Source organism: Rhagoletis zephyria, unplaced genomic scaffold (genome assembly GCF_001687245.7).
Source record: "Rhagoletis zephyria isolate East Lansing unplaced genomic scaffold, Rhagoletis_zephyria_1.1 Rzeph_scaffold_00306, whole genome shotgun sequence".
NCBI lineage: Eukaryota > Metazoa > Arthropoda > Insecta > Diptera > Tephritidae > Rhagoletis > Rhagoletis zephyria.
The window spans coordinates 50,626-72,634 of NW_016157390.1; the positions used below are offsets into that span (position 1 = coordinate 50,626).

The following is a 22,009-nucleotide window of genomic DNA, read 5'->3' on the forward strand; positions in this document are numbered from 1 at the left end:
AACATGGTATTAAGCTGAAGGCACATAATTTTTTTTGCTGCGGCGGAGCGTTGATCCGTTGGTGCGTTGGCGACGTTGAAAAATTTGCTATTACACATTTTGCGTTGTACCCCTCATTGTTTTGTAAAAAAAAAACAGCTTATTAGCAAAACCACAAAAGGAATTTCAAAAGTCAACGCTTCAACGCAACAGAAAAGTAGTGAGTTGGTTTATTTTCAACGGCAACGCGTATACGCATTCGTAACGGCGTCGTCTGTAACGGCTGTAAAACAAACGCACGTGTTCAATTTTATTTGACATTGACGGCGTGACGCATTTGCCGGCGAACGCATGTTGTGTACCTTCGCTTTTAATTTAGTGCTTTTGTCAATAAAAGTGCTAACTTTTCCATCACTGGTTCAATCGAAAAATATCGAGTATGTATTTGTATTTACTCATATCGTTTCATCTCTACGTAAACAAGTAGAATAGTGATTTGCTGAGTCGATGCTTTGAAGTATTGATCGATACTCGCTACCGATTTAAAAAGTATCCAATACTTTCGACACTCTGTACCGAAAAGTTTAGGCTTCCAATTAGAACGCATGTAGACCAAAAATAAAAGCCATTTAGGGAAGCCTAGCCGATCAAAAGAAAGTTTAGGAGCTAACAGAGGTTTAAATTTCCATTTTTCATCGCCACAATGTAGAGAAACTCTTCCTTATTTGAAACATTTTTTTCTGCATGAATCGGACGATGTTATCTTTGTAGATCTGAAAGACTTCTTTTATCCGTCAAAGCATTTTTCTTAAATGTTATATGTACCAAGGTGGGAACTGATAAAATGGTAGTTTACTGTTGTGACAATATCAAGAAGGCGATGAGAGTGTTTTGATATGTGGTCTCCGCATTGCTTAGTACAAATTGTTCAACTTTTGGGAAGGCATCGTCTTACACGTACTAATTGTGAAACTATTCATAGTCGAAATAAAGTCGATGCCACTGTTTTGATAGATATTCTGTTAAACTATGTTCACATATCAATATTATCTCAATCAAAGCTCGTTTTTTAATCACCCCGTTTACACAGGCAAATCTCAGATTATTAGCCGTCAAATTTGTTGTGCTTGTTATTCTCACATCTCAAGGAAAAGTTATGTTTCTTGTCTGTGCCACCGTCATTACGTTTTTCTGCTATAATAAGCAATATAAATATATTTTAACTTAACATTTTATTAAAAATACCTTTACAAACCTCTTTTACTTGCTAGCGTACATTTTTGTTTACTTTTACATTTGGCATTTCTCCTCTCTTTCGCAAAAACAATCGATAAAACTAGGATGGACACCGAAAAGTTATCGGTTAAATCTGAGATTATTTTATAATTACAGATTAACAAGGGACGAATTTTGTATGGCTAATCTCTTGTTATAATTACAGATTAGGGTGTTAAGCTCGAAAATGAGGATAACCTACTTATATGTGAATCTAGTATTAAAAATTATGTCAAAAAGCTGCAAGTATGTACAGAATCGGTATTGTATACCGAAAAAGTAGTATTGGATACCGAAATATTTCTGAAGTATTGGGTACCAAGTATTGGGTTCCGGCAATTCAGTACATCACTCAACTAGAAGAGTATCACAATTGTTTTGCGCAAAGCGTTTATTGGATTTTTTCCCCACATTTAATATTTACACTAACTAAATAATCGTTTGCACTTCCTAAAGATACGGAGTAAACTTTGACTTGAAAGATTTTATTACTTCTGTATGGATTCACCATTGCAAGGGTCTGAAGACACATTCAAAAGTGGTGGGAAAGATTTTTTGTTTACCTAAATAAATGTTTATTTTTCAATATTTACCTCCTTCATAGAAAATCAAATCCATATTTTGCTGTCCGCTGCAGATATAATGAATAAAAATGAGGACGAAGAGGAAGATTTAGAAGTTGGTAATATTTTGGAAAGTTCAAAATGCAGGCAGTGCATGCATTGCCAGGAAGGTATTGCAGCTATAACAAACACGATACGTAACACTATGATTGAAATTAACGAAATAAAGGAGCGCAATCGTGAACGACGCCATCAGGAGATTTTAGAAGCATTTAAAAATTATTTGTGCCAAATAAATGCTCCTAGGGATTTTAAAAATACTCATATTTTAAATCCGGATTCATCTGTTAATCAATTAAATAATACATCCAAAACCCATACAATTCCACTGCCTCAGCTTAGTAATGAAGTGTACCCTGTTAAAGAAACGAAGCGGCAACTACCTGTGTGTACTCAAAAACATCAGCATAATACTATAGAAAGACCGAGTACAGAAGCACCGCCGAAAAAATCTATTAAAACAATGAATCTGAAAATCGAGACGCTATCTCACAGTGCTGATGCGGAAATCATCAAGGCTAGTCAAAAGGATGAACTTGTTGCTATGCGTGAAAAAATGCTTGCTATGCAGCGCCGAAAAATGGAGGACCGGGAGCGTAAAAAACGCGACATTTCCACACTTTGATGTAAATGAGTGTCGAGTAAAACTGTGCGGAGCAAATAGGAATATTAAGGCCGGTCCACATAGAACTCTCGTGTTGACATTGATTAAAACCTAACTATGAATACACACAAGGAGTGTTCGCTATGCAACTGCCAGTAAGTCCCCTTTCAGACACGTCAAGTCTGCTCGTTCGTTGGCGAAGGAGGTGAGAAGAGAGGGGAAGAGTACAGATACCTCCGTACCGTCAATTCGTTTCAAGTTTTCTTGTCTCTTTTGATCTTTTCGTTGCTTTCCCATTTAAGAACCAAGGATTTGAATTCAATTTAAGTTGATGCGTGTGGAAGCAAATAGAAAACACTAAAGAGAATGCGAAAAAAATTACTTTCAAGACTTGACGTGTCTGAAAGAGGACTAAGAATTAGCCAGTAATAAAACATGAACGAAAGACACAAGATCACGCGGGAAGGAAAGAACGAAAAAAGTTATTTTCTAGCTGCCGAAATCTCGAAGCCATCTTTGTTGTAAGAAGTAAACAACGAAGAGAACGGAGAAAACCGCGAAATTGTTAAACGCATGAAAAATCATTTTTATTATGCAAATTCTTCTAAAAATCATGCCGTTGTGTTAAATTATTCTTTATCTTATGTGTACACACGTTGTCACAAGCGAAAATGAAGAAAATTGTAGTAAAAAGCCACCACCAAATTGTAAACAACGAAGAAATGTAAATAAACGGCTAATGTCAAAATCGTTAAACTTTTTTCCTTAATGCCCGTGTGATCTTGTCTTTTTGGTTCATGGTAATAAAATTCAGATAATAAGTTATATTACTCTCCCAAAGAGAGAAACTTACTGAGTTTTGCGCGAACAGGACAAGGCGAATATATATAAGGTGGTATCGATTCAACAAATGCAACAATTACTTGTATTTTGTTTTTGCTTTTAGCGGGCCATTGTCAAATTTCAGCTATTCTTCGCCGAAGGAAAAAGGGCGACAGAAAATACAAACACTCACGTTTTCACTCGCTCACTAGCGAAATACAAAATTTTGACAATCAAACGCTACTCACAGCTGATGAAACAACACCACCTTATATAAATTCGCCTTGGAACAGGAATTCCGAGTACCTTTCAAATGTTTGTAAATAATTAAATTAATTGAATAAACAAATATTTACATTCTTTCATTAGTAAGAACGTGTGTGACTCGGTAACAAAGTTCCCGCCGAATAAATTTTTAACAACTATGAGGTGAATAAAATTTCAGTAGCTCATGAGGCTAGTGAAATTCTTAACAAATGCATAGAAAATTTTGACAATCCCAAAGATTGTCGATGTGTGTAATTTTTCGTTAAATAAAAGCTTAAATTGATGAATTGCAATCAACGATGGTAGATGTGTTCTTAAAATATTAATTTCACTGCAATTTGTAATATTTTATTCCGCACAAATCTGCGGTTACCAAAAATGTACTGCTGTCAAAAAATATTTCATTTCACACAGCAGATTGGCAAAACTGTCTCACCATAGTAAAAATATTATTCAGCAGCTCTGCCCATAGAGCTTTGTTACCGATTCACACACGCCCTAAGTCGCAACAAAACTGTTTATTTTAAAATTTAACGAACTTGTTGATTCAAATTAATGTTGACAAAAATGCAACCGTGATCCACAACCCCGCTTGCAAATTCTTGCTGGCAAAAATTTTCCCAGCACGAATTTGCAACTTCCCCTCCAAATGAAATGTCAAAATTGTGGTATCTGCAAGTTTTTTGCATAGCGAACACTTACAATTATATGGACATGTCCACATATCAACGGCAACGCCAAAGTTAACGCACATAAAAAGATGGGCATCTCTCATGTTATTGCGCGCGTTGTCAATCAGCGGTTGCAAATACATAAAATTATGTGATATATTTTTAATTTTTAATCAAATGTGGGAAAGAAATCTCGTTTTTCATGTTATTATTGGTATGAAATATTAATTTATCATTTATTTATTTTTTTACATAAATTGTTAAGACACATTGGAGCAAAGTTGCCAATAACTTCGAAATGGACATGACAAAGAAGTAAATCCGGACGTTGTATGCGCTTTTCTATATACTGAAATGAATTGCTATAGTAGTATAGTAGAATACTGGTAGCCATGGCTACTAGACCAGCAACTAGACACCAGTCGCCATACGTAATAGGGCCATAACATACTAGCGACAGATAAATTAATATTTTATATCAATAATTGCATTAAAAACGATATTTCTTGCCCACATTTAAAAAGGGAGAACTATTTCTAATAATTTTAATTCTTTGCAACAGCTGACGAATGACGCACGCTAAAAGATGAGAGTTGGCCATCTTTCTGCGTTGTGCTGGCGTTAGCGTTGCCAAATTTCAGCTATGTGGACGGTCGCATTTAAATTNGCTGCGAATAAACAACCAATTAATCAGCTGTTCATGAAACTTGCAAATTATTACTGAAAAAGCGTTCCTNGCCATACGTAATAGGGCCATAACATACTAGCGACAGATAAATTAATATTTTATATCAATAATTGCATTAAAAACGATATTTCTTGCCCACATTTAAAAAGGGAGAACTATTTCTAATAATTTTAATTCTTTGCAACAGCTGACGAATGACGCACGCTAAAAGATGAGAGTTGGCCATCTTTCTGCGTTGTGCTGGCGTTAGCGTTGCCAAATTTCAGCTATGTGGACGGTCGCATTTAAATTAATTTATTAGTTGCGTTTTTTTTACTCATTTCCAGTAAAATCCAGTAAAAGTTTTTTACGAATTTTCATGTTTTGGCGTTTTCGTACGCAAAAACTTTAAAAGTAGGGGAAATANTTTCGTACTGGCAAATTCTTACAAGTAAAAATTTATCCAGTAAAATCCAGTAAAAACTTGCAACTTCAGCTGTCATTTTCCGCTCTCTCAATTTCCCCTACTTTGCAAGTTTTTGCGTACGAAAACGCCAAAACATGAAAATTCGTAAAAACTTTTACTGGATTTTACTGGAAATGAGTAAAAAAACGCAACTAATTTTTACTTGTAAGAATTTGCCAGTACGAAAAACAGCTGATCGCATGTTGCTGGATGAAATTTAAACTAATAAGGAAACTGTTTGTGGCTTTTTATTGTGGAAATTCACAAAATAAACATTTAAATATAAAATATATTGTTTTATTAGGAATATGCTGCGAATAAACAACCAATTAATCAGCTGTTCATGAAACTTGCAAATTATTACTGAAAAAGCGTTCCTGTATTTTTTTGTAAATTTTTTCTATGAGAGCGAATTCTTAGAAATTAAGTTACTGGAGAGTTGCTGGCAAGTTACTGGATAATTTGTAAAAAAAAACACAACTATCCCTCGGAATAGTGTGGAACAAACTGGGCTGTTTCCTAAAAATAGGTTACTCTCTCACAAGTGTCAAAAATGTGTCAACACGAGTCAAAAGTTCCCAGAGCGTGAAGAACGCAAAAAAACACATTTCCTGCCCGTAATCAACAAATCAGCTTTAAACAATCATTTTATGTGTATTTATCTTATATGGCTAATAAAATTACCAAATACCTACATTTCTGAGACTTTAGTGCTATTTTCAATATTTGTATTTTACAAAAGTTGCGTTCGATAACAAAATTAGCCAACACCAGCCAACAATCAAAATCAAGAGAGTAAGCGAAAATTCTCTCCCAAAAGGGATGAAAAAGCAAAAGGTAAACGAACAGGAAATTAGCCATTACTTGCAAAAACCGGAAGAAGAAGACATACCAGCTGACTTTGTTTATGTTTTATTTGTAAACAAACTGAAATTCATGTTGCCTCCATAGAAGAAAAAAGAAAAGTGAACGTTCAATGTTCATATTGGGACAACTAAGCGGCCTTTAGGTGTTAGACTAGGCGAACATGAAGCAGATATAAGAAAACAAAAAAGCAGTACAGCATTATCACAACACATCATAACAAGTGGACACAGCTGATTTCGCAAACACAAATAAAGAAGGGAGTCAACCCGATATACACTAGAAAGCCTTAGGATAATGCAAAGAAGGAAAAATACAATGAACAGAAAAGAAGATACGGACAACATTGCGACCGCTTACATTTCTTGTTTATGATTACAAATAAAAATGTTTATTATTTTAGTATTGACAAAGCTACCTCAAAAGATGGTACAGATGCGCTGTATTTAGGTGTTAATCAAAGTTCTTAAACATTGTGAGTTTTTTGTCCTCAAATTGTTGTTTTTATATAATTTTTAATTCCATATATGTATATGTATGTTTGTATGTTACAAGGTACATTGAACAGGTAGTATCAGTAGAGCAGCTGATTTGATTTATTTTCAAATTATTTGGCCTCGAAAATGTCAAATATTTTTAATTTTTTCTCACAAAAATTCTGAATTGTTAAAATCCATTTGCATGTGAAACCTTTTTCCATATAAAACAAGCGTTTGAATAGCAGCTTTTGGAACGTTCGCCCAACTCAGCAGCACAACCGCTGATTACTGGCCCTTGTAAAGGATGGATCAATGCTTCGAGAAGCAAACAAATTTACTAGGAAAAAAAGTTGCAACAATTTTTATTTTTTCCAATTTCAATTTTTTATTTTTTATAATTTTTTGTATTTCACACGCTTTGATTTAGAAGAAAAAATTCATAACAGTTTTTGACACTTTCGATACCAGAAGCAACAACAAAATACACGCAAATGTTGTTTTTGCTCTACTGATACTACCTGTTTAATGTGCCTTGGTATGTTATATTCATTAATTTTTGATTACAATGTGCCTTTGTATTTTTGGTTTGTGGCAGATTTAATAAAGCTGGATTGCCCCTGAAGATGGTAAAAATGTTTTAGCGAAACGTTGGGCCAGAAAGTGGAATAATGTAGTTTTATTCGCACAAAAACATAGATCAGACTAGCCTGGTAACATAATATTTAATAAATCAGATATATCATTAATAAAAATGATGAAGAGTAATGGACCCAGAATACTGCCCTGTGGGACACCAGAAGAGGCAAGAAAAGGATAGGAAGAAACATTATCAAACACAACTACACATTTACGACATGAAAGGTACGACTTTATCCATTTAAAAAAATGGAATGAGACCCAAAACTGCGCAATTGGGGGATTAAAATTGAATGGTTGCCTTTTCAAAAGCCTTAGAAAAGTCGGTATAGATTATATCGACTTAGAATCTGTCATCGAAAGCAGACGAACAAAATTCTGTGAATACAGCAAGATTAGTGATGGTTGACCTGCCAGTCATGAAACCGTGCTGGTTATTAGATATGTGACGCCTTACGTCAAAATACAACTTTTGTTTGATAATATATTCAAACAGCTTCGATGCCGTAGAAAGTTTGGAAATAGGCCTATAATTAGTTCTTGTCTCCCGAGGCAGATGGAGCTCTGTCACGTCAATGTCCGGTGTTTGTGTGCCTAGAACGGCATTCACAGGTCTAGAGTCTAAATAACTCGAGACTGAGTCCCTGTGAATGCCGTTCAGGGCCTGTCGGAATGCTGACGAGTCCAGAGGCTGCTTCATGAACCTCTGGACTTCGGCCGCCAGTTCGTACAGATGCCTCCTGGCGTGCCTAGGCGGGGGCTCCTTCTGGTTGTGAGACACTGACGGACCACCCAAACAGACAGCTGCTTGCTGAGCATTATGTTATGCTGATTTATTGGGAGCATTTTAACCCTATTAAGCTGGCATTTCAGGGTACTATTCTATATATATAAGGAAAATTTGATGGTTAGGGGGGGAGGGGGGAGGCTCGAGCACCCCCCAGCCCCTACCTGGCTACGCCCATGGACAGGGGGTATGTATACGTTGAATATTTCGAGCTCAACATCGCCTGACCGAATAGCAATGCCCTGGCATTCTAGGGTGGTATCCTTGCGGTCGATGTCTGCTTCGATAAGACGATTCTGCATGGTGTGGTGCGTGATGAACGCTAAGCCACCACCATTATCTCCTCGCGATACAGGCCAGATGCACATGTAAGATCGTACAGCTGGTAAGATTTGCAAGGAAGAATGCGGCTTGTCAAGTTACTCGAGCGGGTGTAGAAAACCGGAAAAGGAGCAATTCCATGCCTATTGTTCACCCGGGCTGGAAAGTGCTCCCCAGTAAAGCCAGTAAGACCTGTCAGGTTAACGGGACGAGCAGAATGAACGAGGTGAGTCAAGTGACTCGATCAAGGGTTGAAACCCGATTTTCACTCCGGGAGGGACAGCTCGGGGTGGAATGAGATCAGTAAGTCTTGTGAGAGGAGCGAGACGAGCTGGATGAAAATGTTGAGAAAACTGTTGAAAATGGTAGAGAAACGTTGAAAACACGGTGTAAATTTTTGTGGTAAACCGTAGAAATTGGTGAATGTGTGGAAGTAAAGAGAAGAAGAAGGCAGATCTTACTAGTTGTGGGGTTAAGCATGTGTATTCTGCNAGTAACGGACCTGCGCAAAGCGCAATCTCTTTATTCTATCATTCTTGTATATTATATGTGTCCAAAGGNGAGAAGAAGAAGGCAGATCTTACTAGTTGTGGGGTTAAGCATGTGTATTCTGCTATGTTTAGTAGGTTGCGTGACTCGAGCTGGTCAAGCAAGTCTGGCTGGGGACCACTACTCCAGTCTGTTCAGTGAGGTACGGCCCTTCGGGGAGTACTGCGGGGGCTTTGGTTTAATACACGAATGATGGAGAGCTCGCAAGGGTTCGATGTGGAGTTGCATTGCATATTTTTTTTTTTTTTTTTGTTTAGACGTTTGGTTGGGACGTTGGCTGTCGGAAATGCTAAATAACCTTCTGATAAGAAGGAATATAGTGATTTGCGAGCGTGCGTGTTGCAATAGATCAGCTCTTCCTGATTTGGCTCTTAATATGCAATTACAAACATTGTAATAAGCCTTGTAACCTCAAGTGTTCACACAACCAGCCTTTGAACGCGGGATCCTTAGTCCAAGAAAAAAAAAAATGCGCCCACGCTTGGTTTGCATCATATTTAAAAGCTCGGTTAGTCTAGACTTAACTTAATTTAAGTTACCGTAATACCGAAAATATTTTGTTTTAGTATTTTCTCTTTCAGCTGTTTAACAGTTAACCACCTAAAATGCCCCATCAAAAAAAAATCATACAAACAAAAATGTTTGCTTTCATTTATTTTTTTTTTTTAAGAAATACCAAAACGAGNTCCTACCCATTTCGAACTGCAGACTATTTTCAAAATCTTCACTTGCAAAGTGATGCATGCAAATATAGCAAGTTTTAAATTGGAAATCCTTGCTTTGCCGGCAGAACTGGATCCACTTTTTCCTAAGTTCTGGATCTGAAGGAAAAGTAAACAAACTGCACTCTGCCGCCGTTTTTCCACATTTCGCAACTGCGCACTTCATTTTACAACGTTTTTATTTTATAACTTTAACAAAAATATCACAAATCAATACGTTTTCCTCGCAAACCAATACGTTTCCCTCGCAAACCAATACGCTTCCCACCAAAAATTTTATATTATGACGTCAACACTCGAACAGCTGATTTGTAAACAAGAGTAACGGACCTGCGCAAAGCGCAATCTCTTTATTCTATCATTCTTGTATATTATATGTGTCCAAAGGAAAATATCTTTTGAGGCACCTGCTGCAAAAAACAAAGCTTGTAAAGATTATTAAGAAAATAATTCAAGATCAGATTCTAAATTTCTAAATTTCAAGATTCTAAATTTCTAAATCTGCCGAAAGTGTGAGCATAAGTACTTACTCTACAAGCAAATAGTACGCTATACATTGAATATATTGTGCATAGAGAAAAATTACTGGGAAGTTAAAAAACGTAATCTTTTACACAAAAAACGCCCAAACGTCCAAACGACGTTAAAAACATGAACCTGGCAACGCTGTTGGTGAACAAGTTGAGTGTCTCGCGTGTTTCCAGGCTTTTACAGTAGCTACACACGACGAGCNTTTTTTTTTTTTAAGAAATACCAAAACGAGAGGCTGGCAAGCCTGATTCTCTAACCGCTCTCAATTTCCGCAAGTTTCGTTAAGTTGCGGAAATTGAGTCTAGAATNACATACATATACATATAGTAATTTAGCCTCATTTATCAAAAATTCAATTAACGCACATGGCTTGGATGCATTTATCCGCGATGTGCACACTGCAAGCATCAACACAATGTGAGGTTGTTGTTTTTGTTTCCAATGCGATGCTCGCAAACCACGCTACAAACGACGAGCATGACCCGCAAGCCGCGCATGTGCGCGGATATGCTCGTCGTGTGTAGCTACTGTTATGATCCGATTATTTTCGTATGTACTTCGCACGTATTTTGTTTGTATTCCATTACCCAGAAATTAGCAGAGCATTCAAAAACTTAGAAATCTGTTGAGTTTAGATTTTGCTTCACGTTTTCTTAAGTTGCATTTTTATTGCACTGGTACAAAAGGTAGTGCGAAGTTATGCGAAGTATGCATAATCAGACCTTTATGGTCGGCAAAGTTTACTCGATTGAGCAGTGCCCTCATCACTCATATACATATGTACAGGTGGCGCCGTCAGTGGTACCGCTACTTTGGTTTTGCCGATTTTGACAGTTGTGGTAACTTGTAAATAAACCTTTGTTTACAAATCAGCGAAAGAGAAATTTGAATTATAAGTGAAAAATCAGTTGAAGACTGCGTAAAAACTAAAAATGAAGTGCTGTGTGTTAAATTGCGACAGCTATCAAGATGCAAGATCATTCTTGCACTTCTGCAATTTTTTTGTGTTAAGAAAGGCTTTCCAGCAGAATCGAGTAAAAAATTTGAATAGTTTTCTGTTGTGAAACACAGCTTATAGATTCAGTTTGGTCAGCTGTTTACAATAACCTCAAAATTATCTAAAATGCTCCGCTTACTGTTGCGACAATTTAGGAATACTCCAGTTAATTACACACACTCGAATAAGCGTTTAGCAGTACAAAGATGGATCCACACTACAAACAGTAAACTCTTATGTAACAGGTCATGAAACGCTAACTTTGTATCACCTTATTCCAGAAATGCTTCATGGAGAATACGAGTGGCAAGATCCCAAATCGAAAGATGAAATGTACGCAAAACTTCTATGAGTTCAAAAAGTAATTTAAGTATAGAATTAAATAAATATATTGCACAATTTACAGTGTAAATGTTACTTATATTGACAAAGATGGGAATCGAACGGAAGTCAAAGGAAAGGTAGGAGATAATGTACTGTACTTGGCCCACCGCCACGGCATTGAGATGGAAGGTTTGTACTGGCTGTGAAAATGTTTTAGCATATTTATTTATCTCTTTCAAGGTGCTTGTGAGGCATCATTGGCATGTACGACTTGTCACGTCTATGTAATCGGAAAATATTACGACTACTTACCTGCAGCGCAAGAGAAAGAAGATGACTTACTAGATATGGCGCCATTCCTTAGAGAAAACTCACGACTTGGCTGTCAAATTGTTTTAACAAAAGAGCTGGACGGTATAGAATTACAGTTGCCAAACGCGACAAGAAACTTCTATGTGGATGGCCACAAACCGAAGCCGCATTGATCATTTGACCACCATAAAGATTAGACCAAAGCAAATCTTATGTATGACTCAATGTATTGTAAGATAAAGCATATGTGTACACATACATACATATGTATCTGTGCTTTTTTCTAATAACGTTATTGTAAAGCATCGTTATATTATATGGTAAATATTCTATAAATATAGTTTAAAAGTTGAAAATTCTGATGCTTTACGTCAATGATTTTAGAAAGGCAATATCCACGCAAATATGGGTGTGTTCAGAAATGCATCAAGACAAAGCATCAGTCTCTTTCATTTTTAAATTATAATTTATGGAAATTCCTTATTAAGAGAACTAAGTTCCAACGCTCAATGTAACCGTGGTTGCGCGTATTGGACATTTCCAACAATTGCAGTATAGAAATAAAAGCCTGATGTTTTGGCTTGATGCATGTCTGAACGCACCCTATATACGGAACTAATAAACTTTAACGCTATGTCAATATCCAAGTTTTCTTTGTATGTTCTTTATTCAATTTAAGGGATTTCCACTTCACTTAAATAAGTTATCTGCTAAAAAAATGGTGCCACAAAGCTCACACGTTACAAAAAAAAAAAAAATGAAATTCGGGCAGGTTTTGCAATTCACTCCTGAATGAACCTCAACCCCTGCCAATTTGAATTCAAAGCGAACCTGACTCAAATTGTCTCCGAAGTGAATTGCAGAACCTGCCGGAATATAAACTATTTGGAGGAATAAACTTTAAACTATTAAATGTGTTAATCATACGAAAGAACTATTAAAGTAAACTACAATTTAGGTAACAAAAGAAATATAAAATCTTACAGAAAATATTTTACTGGCGAAAATTTCAAAAATCAACATCCATGGCTTATGTATGATACATTTTCATTACCTAAATGAAAAACGTTGAGACAGCTTATTTTAGTTATTTCTTCAAAAACTGATACGATTATTCCCGAAACTGTAAAACAGCTCGATTGAGTGGAATAGATGTCAAAGCCTTGTATATGTTACCGGCCAAACCCCGGTCTTAAGAGCAAACAAGTTTTTCCTAGGCTAAACGTCCAACGCGGAAACAAGTTTTTTTGAAGCGCGCACAAAGGCCGCCTACGCGGAAAGATGTTCCGCGCAAATATACTAAGGCCCCTGATCTAGTTTAGCCTAGGCAAAACTAGTTTGTCCTAAGATCGAGTTTGGCCGGTAACATATATACTCGTAAAACTTTGTTGTAAAATTTAACTAACATATCGTTTTGTTACAATCAATTTGTAGATGGGCTATTCGAACCAGATCCAACACTCCCTTTTTCTTCCTGATCTTGTTCATCGTCACTCTTACTATCTTCTTTTTCCGTTTTCTCTTCTTTTATTTCCTTTTCTCGCTGTTGCTCTTCTTCGACAAGTTCATCTTTTGGAGAAAGGTTTTCTCGTTTTTCACGTTCGCTCTGGCGCTCTTTGGCATTTGAACCTCCACTTGTGCCATTCTTCTTTGTGCTCTTCTTCACAGATGCTAATTCTTTCAATAAACTACTAACTTTTCGATTAAGATTCTCCACTTTCATTTCATGCAATCTGTCGACTTCCTTCAATTTGTTGCGCATTTCTATTTCTTTTTCGAAATTCTTGCCTTTTAGCTCTGTTAACTACAAGTAAAGCTTCAGAAAGTTAATATGAATGTTATTTTTAATGTGAATGTGTTACCAATTTGTCTTTTTCAAGTAATTCTTTGTCCTTTTGCTGAAGGCGTTTTTCCAGACTGGCAATACGTTCTTTTAAGTTAGTCATAGCCACTACATGATCAGCGGAATTTGGATCAATTGTGATAACTGCTGGGGCCGCTATAGAGCCCAGTCCGATTCCAGATCCATTACCACTGCCATTTCCGCCGCTTCCTCCAGATCCAGTGCGTGACACTTTGTCGGGCAGATCTCCGCCTGAAGAAGCGATAGCTGCACTACTTCCTCCCCCAGCACCGCCACTGCTTCCTTTTACATCTGCAGATGGTCGGGATGATTTTTTTGCCGAATTCGTCGAACTATCTCTGTGTATTTTTTCATGTGGTCGTTTTTTCGCTGATATTCTGCCGTCCTGTTGAGCTTTTAAGAGAGCCCGCTTAAACGAATTTGTGCACAGCCAACAAAGCAATTTGCCGTTAATCTGTGAGAAAATACTTTCATAAGCTAGGTTTTACAAAACTGTGCGCTTAAGGCTACAAAACTATAAGTACATTTTAGCATTAGTTTACGAACGCACACATTTCTACACAAACTCTTGTACATTTTGCTTATACGTATAGCCTAGATTTTAAGTAAAAGGCTTTGGCCCGTAGTTATAGTCAAAATAATGATAGTGACACATGTGCATAAAACTTTTAATTAAAGTTTATAAGCTTTGGATTAAGTGTACTTTTTAAACGATATTATTTGTACATATAGGCATGTATTAACAATTTTAAGCCTTTGTCATTGCTTGTCTAACCTTTTTGTTCTCGTCGCGCTTATCGAAAGCACATCGCTGCTTGCATTCATCACATTGTATTGGTGGGCCGTATTTTGCTTCGTACGTTGCACATCTATCATTCATTGCATTTTACAGGCAAGGTACAGGAAAATTTATGGAACAGGAAAAAAAGAAGAAATGTTTGCGTTCATAAACGTTGCAATTTTAAAGGGGTTTTCAATATTCTACTTATAGACTACAATATTTAATAAACATTCAACAGCTAACGAATTTTCGTTGGTAAATTGCCGAACGTACAATATGAGAGAAGGTATACCTACATAAGTGAAATGATTTTACAATTTAGGAAATTTAATTAAATTTTTACAACTAAATATACCTGAACAAGACGTTTATATTGAAAAGAAACACTGGCATGCATCAAACCCAAAATCACTTTGTATTTTGTGCATCCCTTATTGACTGATATCTTATAAAGCTTTACTTAAAATAAGTTGTATTATTCGACTGGCAAATAATGCTTATTAAATACTGACCTTATGCATTTAGAGCTTCCGAACGCCGCTACGATCTTGCAGCATTCACAGGCGTTGGGTTTGCCATACTTGTTGAGGCAGTGCTCACATTTCTTACAGGCACTCTGGGACTTTCTAGAAATTGAAAAACATCGCATATGCATTTGTGAGGAACAATTTACAATGTTATGGCGCCAATTAGCTACTTACGTTGTTGGTTGGAATTCGGTTCGACAATAAGTACATTTCACAATTGAGCTACTTCCCCGGCAATTCTGAAAAAAATATTAGATTTTAACACGTCTGAATAATTCTCACCAATTTACTTTAACATATAGATGTTTTGTATATATGTATTTATATACAAATAAAAAATGCTACTTTCTCCTAAATATTTTTCGCAAAACTGCGCAGTTGCTTTGGAAGGCGTGAGGAATACCAACTTTGGCGTCAGATTTCGAATAAATTTATACTTAGTACTTAAAACATATTTGTTAATTTTTTGTTTTGTCATTGCAAAATGTTCTTTTTTTACCTTGCATAGCTGTTGGCCCGCAGACAATTCCTCGAATGGATGTCGCGAAAAACATTTGGAGCAAGCAAACAAAACAGAACTCATAATTTATCGCTACAATAACCCTTCCTTCTAATATGTATATATTTTCAACGTAAGTTGCACGGGCCTAGTCTTCGGCAAAGTTGCTTTGATATAATTCCACTCTCAAAAAGGACGCAAATTGCCAAATTTCTTGACAATGCGATTCCAAGTAAAATAAAAATGGCGTACAGTTTGATTGAATGACTGCAGTGTTGCCGTTGCTCCCGATTTCATTTAATTTTATAGGGCTTTCGCACAAGGCGATTTTTTAGGCAACTTTTGCATTGAACTCACGCAGGGTTGCACGAAAAAATAAAATTAATTGTTAAAAATAGCAAAATATAAAAAATTATGAAAATATTCGCCATAAAAGGGCCTCTGATTTGTTCAACTTTGCATTCTACTTTGTTGAACGGCCTTTCAACTAATCGCTTTCAACCAAGGTGAATCAATACAAGGTGGTGTTGATTGATCAGCTGGTTGGATATTTTTGTCTCTACACTAGTACAGGAGAATGTCATCCAAGACGAAGCGGCGCAACTTTAGGATGTCAACAAAAGAAAATGATGAAAATTATCTCCTATTCCCTTTCGTTTTGACATCCTCCTGTACCAAAAAGCAATAACAAAATACACGGGACTTTTACTTATATGCAATCAACACCACCTTGTATGGATGCGCCTTGCTTTCAACAGAGTTGGTCGCCAGCCAACGGCATTCAACTTTTTTTTCGTGCAACCCTGAGTGAGTTGAACGCAAAAGTTAAACGCAAGGCGAATTTATACAAGGTGGTGTTGATCATGAACCAAAAATACAAGATCACGCCTTCTTCTTAGTAGCCCGTTATAATCTCATTTAGGAAAAAAGTTGGGCGACTTTGACATTAGTCGTTTGTTTACATTTGTTCGTTGCTTATTATTTGGTGGTGGCTTTTTACTGCAATTTTCTTAACTTTCGCTTGTGACAACGTGTGCACACATAAGGTAAAGAATAATTTAACTTAACGACATGATTTATAGAAGAATTTGCATAATAAAAATGATTATTCATGCGTTCAACAATTACGCGTTTTTTTTTTGTTTACTTCTTACAACAAAGATGGCGTCGAAATTTCAACAGCTATAAAATAACTTTCTTTATTTTGGGAAGGCGTGATCTTGTGTCTTTCGTTCATGGGTGTTGATGGCGAATTTAGATTTTCGTCGCGGTACTTCTTAGGCCCTGTGGCAATTGATAGAAAATAGAAAATTTTGACGGTTCAAAGTAAAAATTTGACACTTCTCGTGGTGAATACGAACGTCAAAATTTTACCTAGCGGGCTAGGTAAAATTTTGACAGCTTANAAAAAAGCGTACGTTACTTGCAAATTATAAAATAAATATAAATTTTAAGAATTTCAGCAACACACAAAAATAAAGCTTTCGCACGAGCGTTTGTTTGGTTTTTCAACTGTCAAAATTTTACTCTGCATTTGGCACAGCAAAATTCAATTTATTTGTACACCATAGCAAATTTTTCCACCCCGTCTCACCACGGAGAAAAAAGTTACCGATTGGCACAGGCCCTTAATGACAAAATTATGTGTTTGTTGTAATATGAATTCACCTTTTATACAACAAACACATCATTTTGATATTGTGCCCAGTCACATGGTCAGTATTTATTGACGTGATCCAAGTATCGCGATATTTATTGACGGTGTACCATGCAGTATTGATGGATCGTGATCCATATCGCAAAATTTCTAAAAAATTTTAAATTTGGATCGCGGATCGCAATACCGTCAGTAAATATTGAACGTGTAGCACTTTCAAAACGTGACCCATACATTTCGTCAGTAAAGCTTTCACTCTCATAATGCGAACATCGGCTCTGCCTTCGCTCTCTGGGCTTAAAATCTTTCAAAACAAATTTTAATTAACATTGGAAATTTTAAAATAATTGTGGAATGCATAATCTGTAAATTATACGTACAAAATAAAAATACTTTCCTGCGTCATAATAAGCTTTCAGCACAAAAATTATGCAAATACTTAGCCGATAAATATTGAACATGTAGCATTCGTGCGCGATCCATTAATCCATCAATATGGATCCACTAGGGGTCTACCCTTACACTCGTAAAAACCTCGTAATCCTCGTAAATTTACGAGCCTCGTAAAAGAACTGTAAAAATTTATATGGAGCTCTATTTACGAGGCTAATTCGATGCGCAAACGACCTCGTAAACTTCAGTGTTGTCGAGTGGCCGAAATTTGTATACTAAAATGTATGATAAAATAATAAAAATGAATGAAAAAAATTATACGCGAATAAAATGAATGAATTTCATCCACTAACTATATCGACTTAAGTTTTCTACTAATTTTCGGAATATTTGATTGTATTTTTGCCAAGAGTGATAGAGATAAGATGGCGAGATGTTATGGAAAATTCTACGAAACAAATTCGCTTCACAAAATCCTGGTTGATCTGTCCAACAGTCACTTTACGCACTTATTTACACCTTTTCGCAAAGAGGGTGGTTTCATAAATGCCTCGTAAACTTACGAGTTTTACATAGTTTAAGACTTTACGAGTTTATGTTTTTTTTTTCGAAAATATACGTGTCTGCACATGTTCCCACAATTCGTAGAAAAAGCGCTTGCATTGCTACGTCTAACCACGCTTTTAACATTCATTAGCAGTTTGTTATAAATATGTGGCAGCATTGGTGCAAAAGGTAAATCAATGCTGCCAACCTTCTGTTTCATCAAAACAGTTGGATTTTCAAACTTGCGGCAGAAAGCGAATTTGCCACTCAAAAACAAGCCGCTATAAGGAAATCTTATCTTATTTTGAAATTAATTAATAATCTCATAACCAAAAAAAATCTATTAAATGTCAGGAGAGCAAACCAATATAAAAGTGGTTGTGCGCGTGCGACCGTACAATCGAAGGGAGTTGGAACAGAATCAGCGTCAAATTGTCAAAGTGTTGGACAATAGCACGCTCCTTTTTGATCCAGATGAAGAAGATGATGAGTTCTTTTTCCAAGGAATGAAGCAAAACTACCGCGACATTACAAAACGAGTGAACAAAAAAATTAGTATGGACTTTGATAGTGTATTTGACCCAGGAACAACTAATCAACAAATTTTTGAGCAATGCACTTCTCCTTTAGTTGCTTCTGTTCTCAACGGGTTAGTATATAAACTTCTGTAAATGATTTAAGTTCAATTAAAAATGCGTATTAATGCTTGGTAGGTATAACTGTTCGGTATTTGTATATGGTGCCACTGGAGCAGGGAAAACTTTTACAATGTTAGGCAATGACTCTTGCCCAGGCCTAACATACCTAACTATGCGCGAATTATTTGAAAAAATCCAAGCCCAAAGTGCGACTCATAAGTTTGATGTAGGTGTAAGTTATTTGGAGGTATACAACGAATTAGTAATGAACCTTTTGACCAAAACTGGGCCATTAAAACTACGAGAGGATTCGAATGGAGTTGTTGTTAGTGGACTTGTCTTAAAGCCAATTTATAGCGCCGATGAGCTTCTACAACTTCTGACGCAAGGTAACTCAAATCGCACCCAACATCCGACAGATGCCAATGCAGAAAGTTCACGTTCGCATGCTATATTCCAAGTGCATATTCGAATGACGGACCGAAAAACCGGAACTAAGCGAACAGTTAAATTATCAATGATCGATTTAGCGGGAAGCGAACGAGCTGCCAGTACAAAAGGTATTGGTGTTCGTTTCAAGGAAGGTGCAAGTATTAATAAAAGTTTATTGGCGCTGGGAAACTGTATAAACAAGTTGGCAGATGGAATGAAACATATTCCCTACCGCGATTCAAATTTGACTCGTATTCTTAAGGATTCCCTCGGAGGAAATTGTCAAACTTTAATGGTCGCTAACGTTTCGATGAGTTCGTTGACTTATGAAGACACCTACAATACGTTAAAAGTAACTATTTCTGTTATATTATTGTTTATGCACATTTAAATGGTATACATCTATATTTTTAGTATGCCAGTCGGGCGAAGAAGATTCGTACAACATTGAAGCAGAATGTTCTTAAGTCAAATATGCCAAAAGATTTCTATATAAAAAAGGTGACAGAACTTATGGGTGAAAATGAACGGCTCAAAACTAAAGTTTCCCAACTTGAAAAGGCTTCAGAAGCTACTCGATCCTACAACGAAAGTGAATTGAAGACTTGGTACAGCAAGATTGATGCGGTGTATGCGTCCGTCATTAAGACACAAGAATACGTTATTGGAAATCAGAGCAAAATAAAAACTCTAAATTTCCGTGAAAAGTTAAAGAAAGAAAATATAGCTTTCAATAAGCTACTTGAAAGGAATTCAGATAATATAGAACAGGTGAGTTCGTTCAAATTCCATCACAAAAATTATAACGACATTTTAACATTGTTGAGTTATACTAAAGAATTTCATGATTACGTATTTTTGCTTTTTGATTAAATGCTGTAGCGGAGTTCTCAAGTTCTAATAATATCCTAGTTATAGAACCAAATTCTATTTCCGACAAAAAATAATAATAATAAATTGCTCTAAGCCATCTGCAGAGTCGGCATAAGCACTTGATGCCTACATTTGTGCCATAAAAACCAAAACGCCCATAAATTAGAGAGCAATAGGGAATTAACAGGATTACTCTTTCACAGGCGATAACTTGAATCAAAAGTTGAACGAAATCTGCTGACCAACTTCATTGGCAGCGAATATGTATGTACTTAACAAAATGTCTAAAAAACATATTTATTTACATTTTTATTTTTATTCAGTCCTGGCTTACGATTCGAAAAGTAGCTGTTGTTGTTATTGTTGTTGTAGCGGATACTAAGCCCCGCTCGGGTCGGTTCATTCGCCAAGTAGCTCTTTTTGCTTTGTTGTTAATAATTTGTCTGCTTCTTCCACGTATTTATCTGCAATAGCAGTTAGTTGTGTCTGGATAGCAAAAATATCATCTTTAGATATATCCGTTTGCTTCTTTAGTTTTTTTATGTTATTATTTTGTATATCCCGTATAGCGTCTCGATACTTGATGAAGAGGGCCTTTGCGTTTTTTGCTAGATTCTCTCGATGTTCCTTTGTCACCTTTGGTATAGGAATAAATAGTGTAGTTCCATCTTGTTGCGGATTAAGGTTCATACCACTACTATCAATTGCTTTTAATACATCAGGTATAGTTTGAGGAAACGCAATCATATTAACCACAATAGTCTTAGGGTTTTTCCGAGAAATTTGCGCAAGTTCTTGCAATTCGTGTTCAGACCCATCAATGTGAACACGCAAAGTTTCTATAGCTCCAGAAGTAGAACGTAATGACAAATGTTTTATAAAATCTTCCTTCATTTGCTGCACCGCCTTTTGCATTTGTCCATTTACCGCATCGAAGTTTAGCACTTCACGGAGTTGGCTTTCATTGATTTCAACTTTGGGGATTTTTTTACCTTTCTCCTTTTTTTTATCTTTGCTTTTTGCATAACATCGTATTTGTGAAAAGCATATTGAGGTTCGCTGTCCCTGCGGGGGCAAGCGGATGGAGGGCATGTGCTGAACATCATTTGTTGTTGCGAAACCAGGCAAAAATTTTAAATGTGCCAAATGGAAGTCTTGTGTCAATATGCTTCGTAAAATCGGGAAAACTTTTTTTGTGTACATTGTTAATAGGTAGAAGAGACCGATATTATTAAAATTTAATTTCAGATTAGAGTTTTAGGGATGTAAAACGTACATCGATATATCGGAAACATCGATCTTTGCTATTCGATACATCGAATAAAACCGATGCATCGGACGTTTCCGCCTTTTCCCAGATCGTCAGATCTACGCAACCCGGAGTTATTATTAGTTGCGATCCCGCACGAGGCCGGACTAGTCAGAATCAGTCAGATTTTACTGGAAATCGATCCCGTACTCGGTTCTCTGACTATTGAGAGGACACAAAAGAGAGTAAATACCTGTCAGAAGTTGCCAGTTTTAGTCCGAGAATTTTACGCTGGTAAATTCTGGTAAATGTGTCAAACGATCAGCTGTAGTGTGTTTAGCATCCAAATTGTAAACAAAAGAAAAGTGCACTCTGCTAATTCATGTTGAAAAGTATTTAATTACTTGTTTAAGTGGATTCTAATGAATTTGAAAGTATATTTGGTTATTTACATGTGTGAGCTGAGTGTGTTTACATACAATCTAAGCAAAAATTTACAACCAAAATTTGGAGGTTATGTTGAAGTTGGCAGAAGTTAAAATTTTTTACTAGGAAGCGATCCCGTACTTTTCAATGTTACTCTCTCGCTCTGAGCGAATTTTTATTTTTTGACAGTTTTACTAGTCCGAGTCCGAGGAATACGGGATTGCACCT

General features: G+C 36.3%; 5 protein-coding genes across 5 annotated transcripts in view; 3 read left to right on the top strand and 2 right to left on the bottom strand.

Moving 5' to 3' along the window:
- Nucleotides 1–1,611: 1,611 nt before the first annotated feature.
- LOC108358869 (uncharacterized) lies at nt 1,612–2,887 on the top strand. Its single transcript, XM_017610385.1, has 2 exons — nt 1,612–1,795; nt 1,859–2,887. The coding sequence occupies exons 1-2, from the start codon at nt 1,753–1,755 to the stop codon at nt 2,500–2,502; spliced, it is 687 nt and encodes a 228-aa protein (XP_017465874.1). The 5' UTR covers nt 1,612–1,752; the 3' UTR covers nt 2,503–2,887.
- An 8,292-nt stretch (nt 2,888–11,179) lies between these two features.
- On the top strand, nt 11,180–13,243 carry LOC108358860 (adrenodoxin-like protein, mitochondrial). The gene is made up of 4 exons (XM_017610362.1): nt 11,180–11,486; nt 11,542–11,593; nt 11,667–11,773; nt 11,825–13,243. Exons 1-4 carry the CDS (start codon nt 11,387–11,389, stop codon nt 12,067–12,069), a joined length of 504 nt encoding a protein of 167 aa, XP_017465851.1. The 5' UTR covers nt 11,180–11,386; the 3' UTR covers nt 12,070–13,243.
- Nucleotides 12,539–15,849, bottom strand: LOC108358859 (protein FAM76A). Its single transcript, XM_017610360.1, has 6 exons — nt 15,568–15,849; nt 15,243–15,307; nt 15,054–15,167; nt 14,536–14,629; nt 13,759–14,214; nt 12,539–13,700 (listed from the first exon to the last, which is right to left on the bottom strand). Exons 1-6 carry the CDS (start codon nt 15,649–15,651, stop codon nt 13,320–13,322), a joined length of 1,194 nt encoding a protein of 397 aa, XP_017465849.1. The 5' UTR covers nt 15,652–15,849; the 3' UTR covers nt 12,539–13,319.
- A 2,554-nt stretch (nt 15,850–18,403) lies between these two features.
- The window catches only part of Klp67A (Kinesin-like protein at 67A), a 22,142-nt gene continuing 18,536 nt past the window's right edge, over nt 18,404–22,009 (top strand). Inside the window, exons 1-3 of the mRNA XM_017610364.1 lie at nt 18,404–18,812; nt 18,877–19,585; nt 19,648–20,004. Of these exons, the coding sequence (XP_017465853.1) occupies nt 18,511–18,812; nt 18,877–19,585; nt 19,648–20,004 (1,368 nt within the window). The 5' untranslated portion in view covers nt 18,404–18,510. The remainder of the gene's footprint in view (nt 18,813–18,876; nt 19,586–19,647; nt 20,005–22,009) is intronic.
- On the bottom strand, nt 20,384–21,423 carry mRRF1 (mitochondrial ribosome recycling factor 1). The gene has a single exon (XM_017610373.1). It carries the CDS (start codon nt 21,307–21,309, stop codon nt 20,506–20,508), a length of 804 nt encoding a protein of 267 aa, XP_017465862.1. The 5' UTR covers nt 21,310–21,423; the 3' UTR covers nt 20,384–20,505.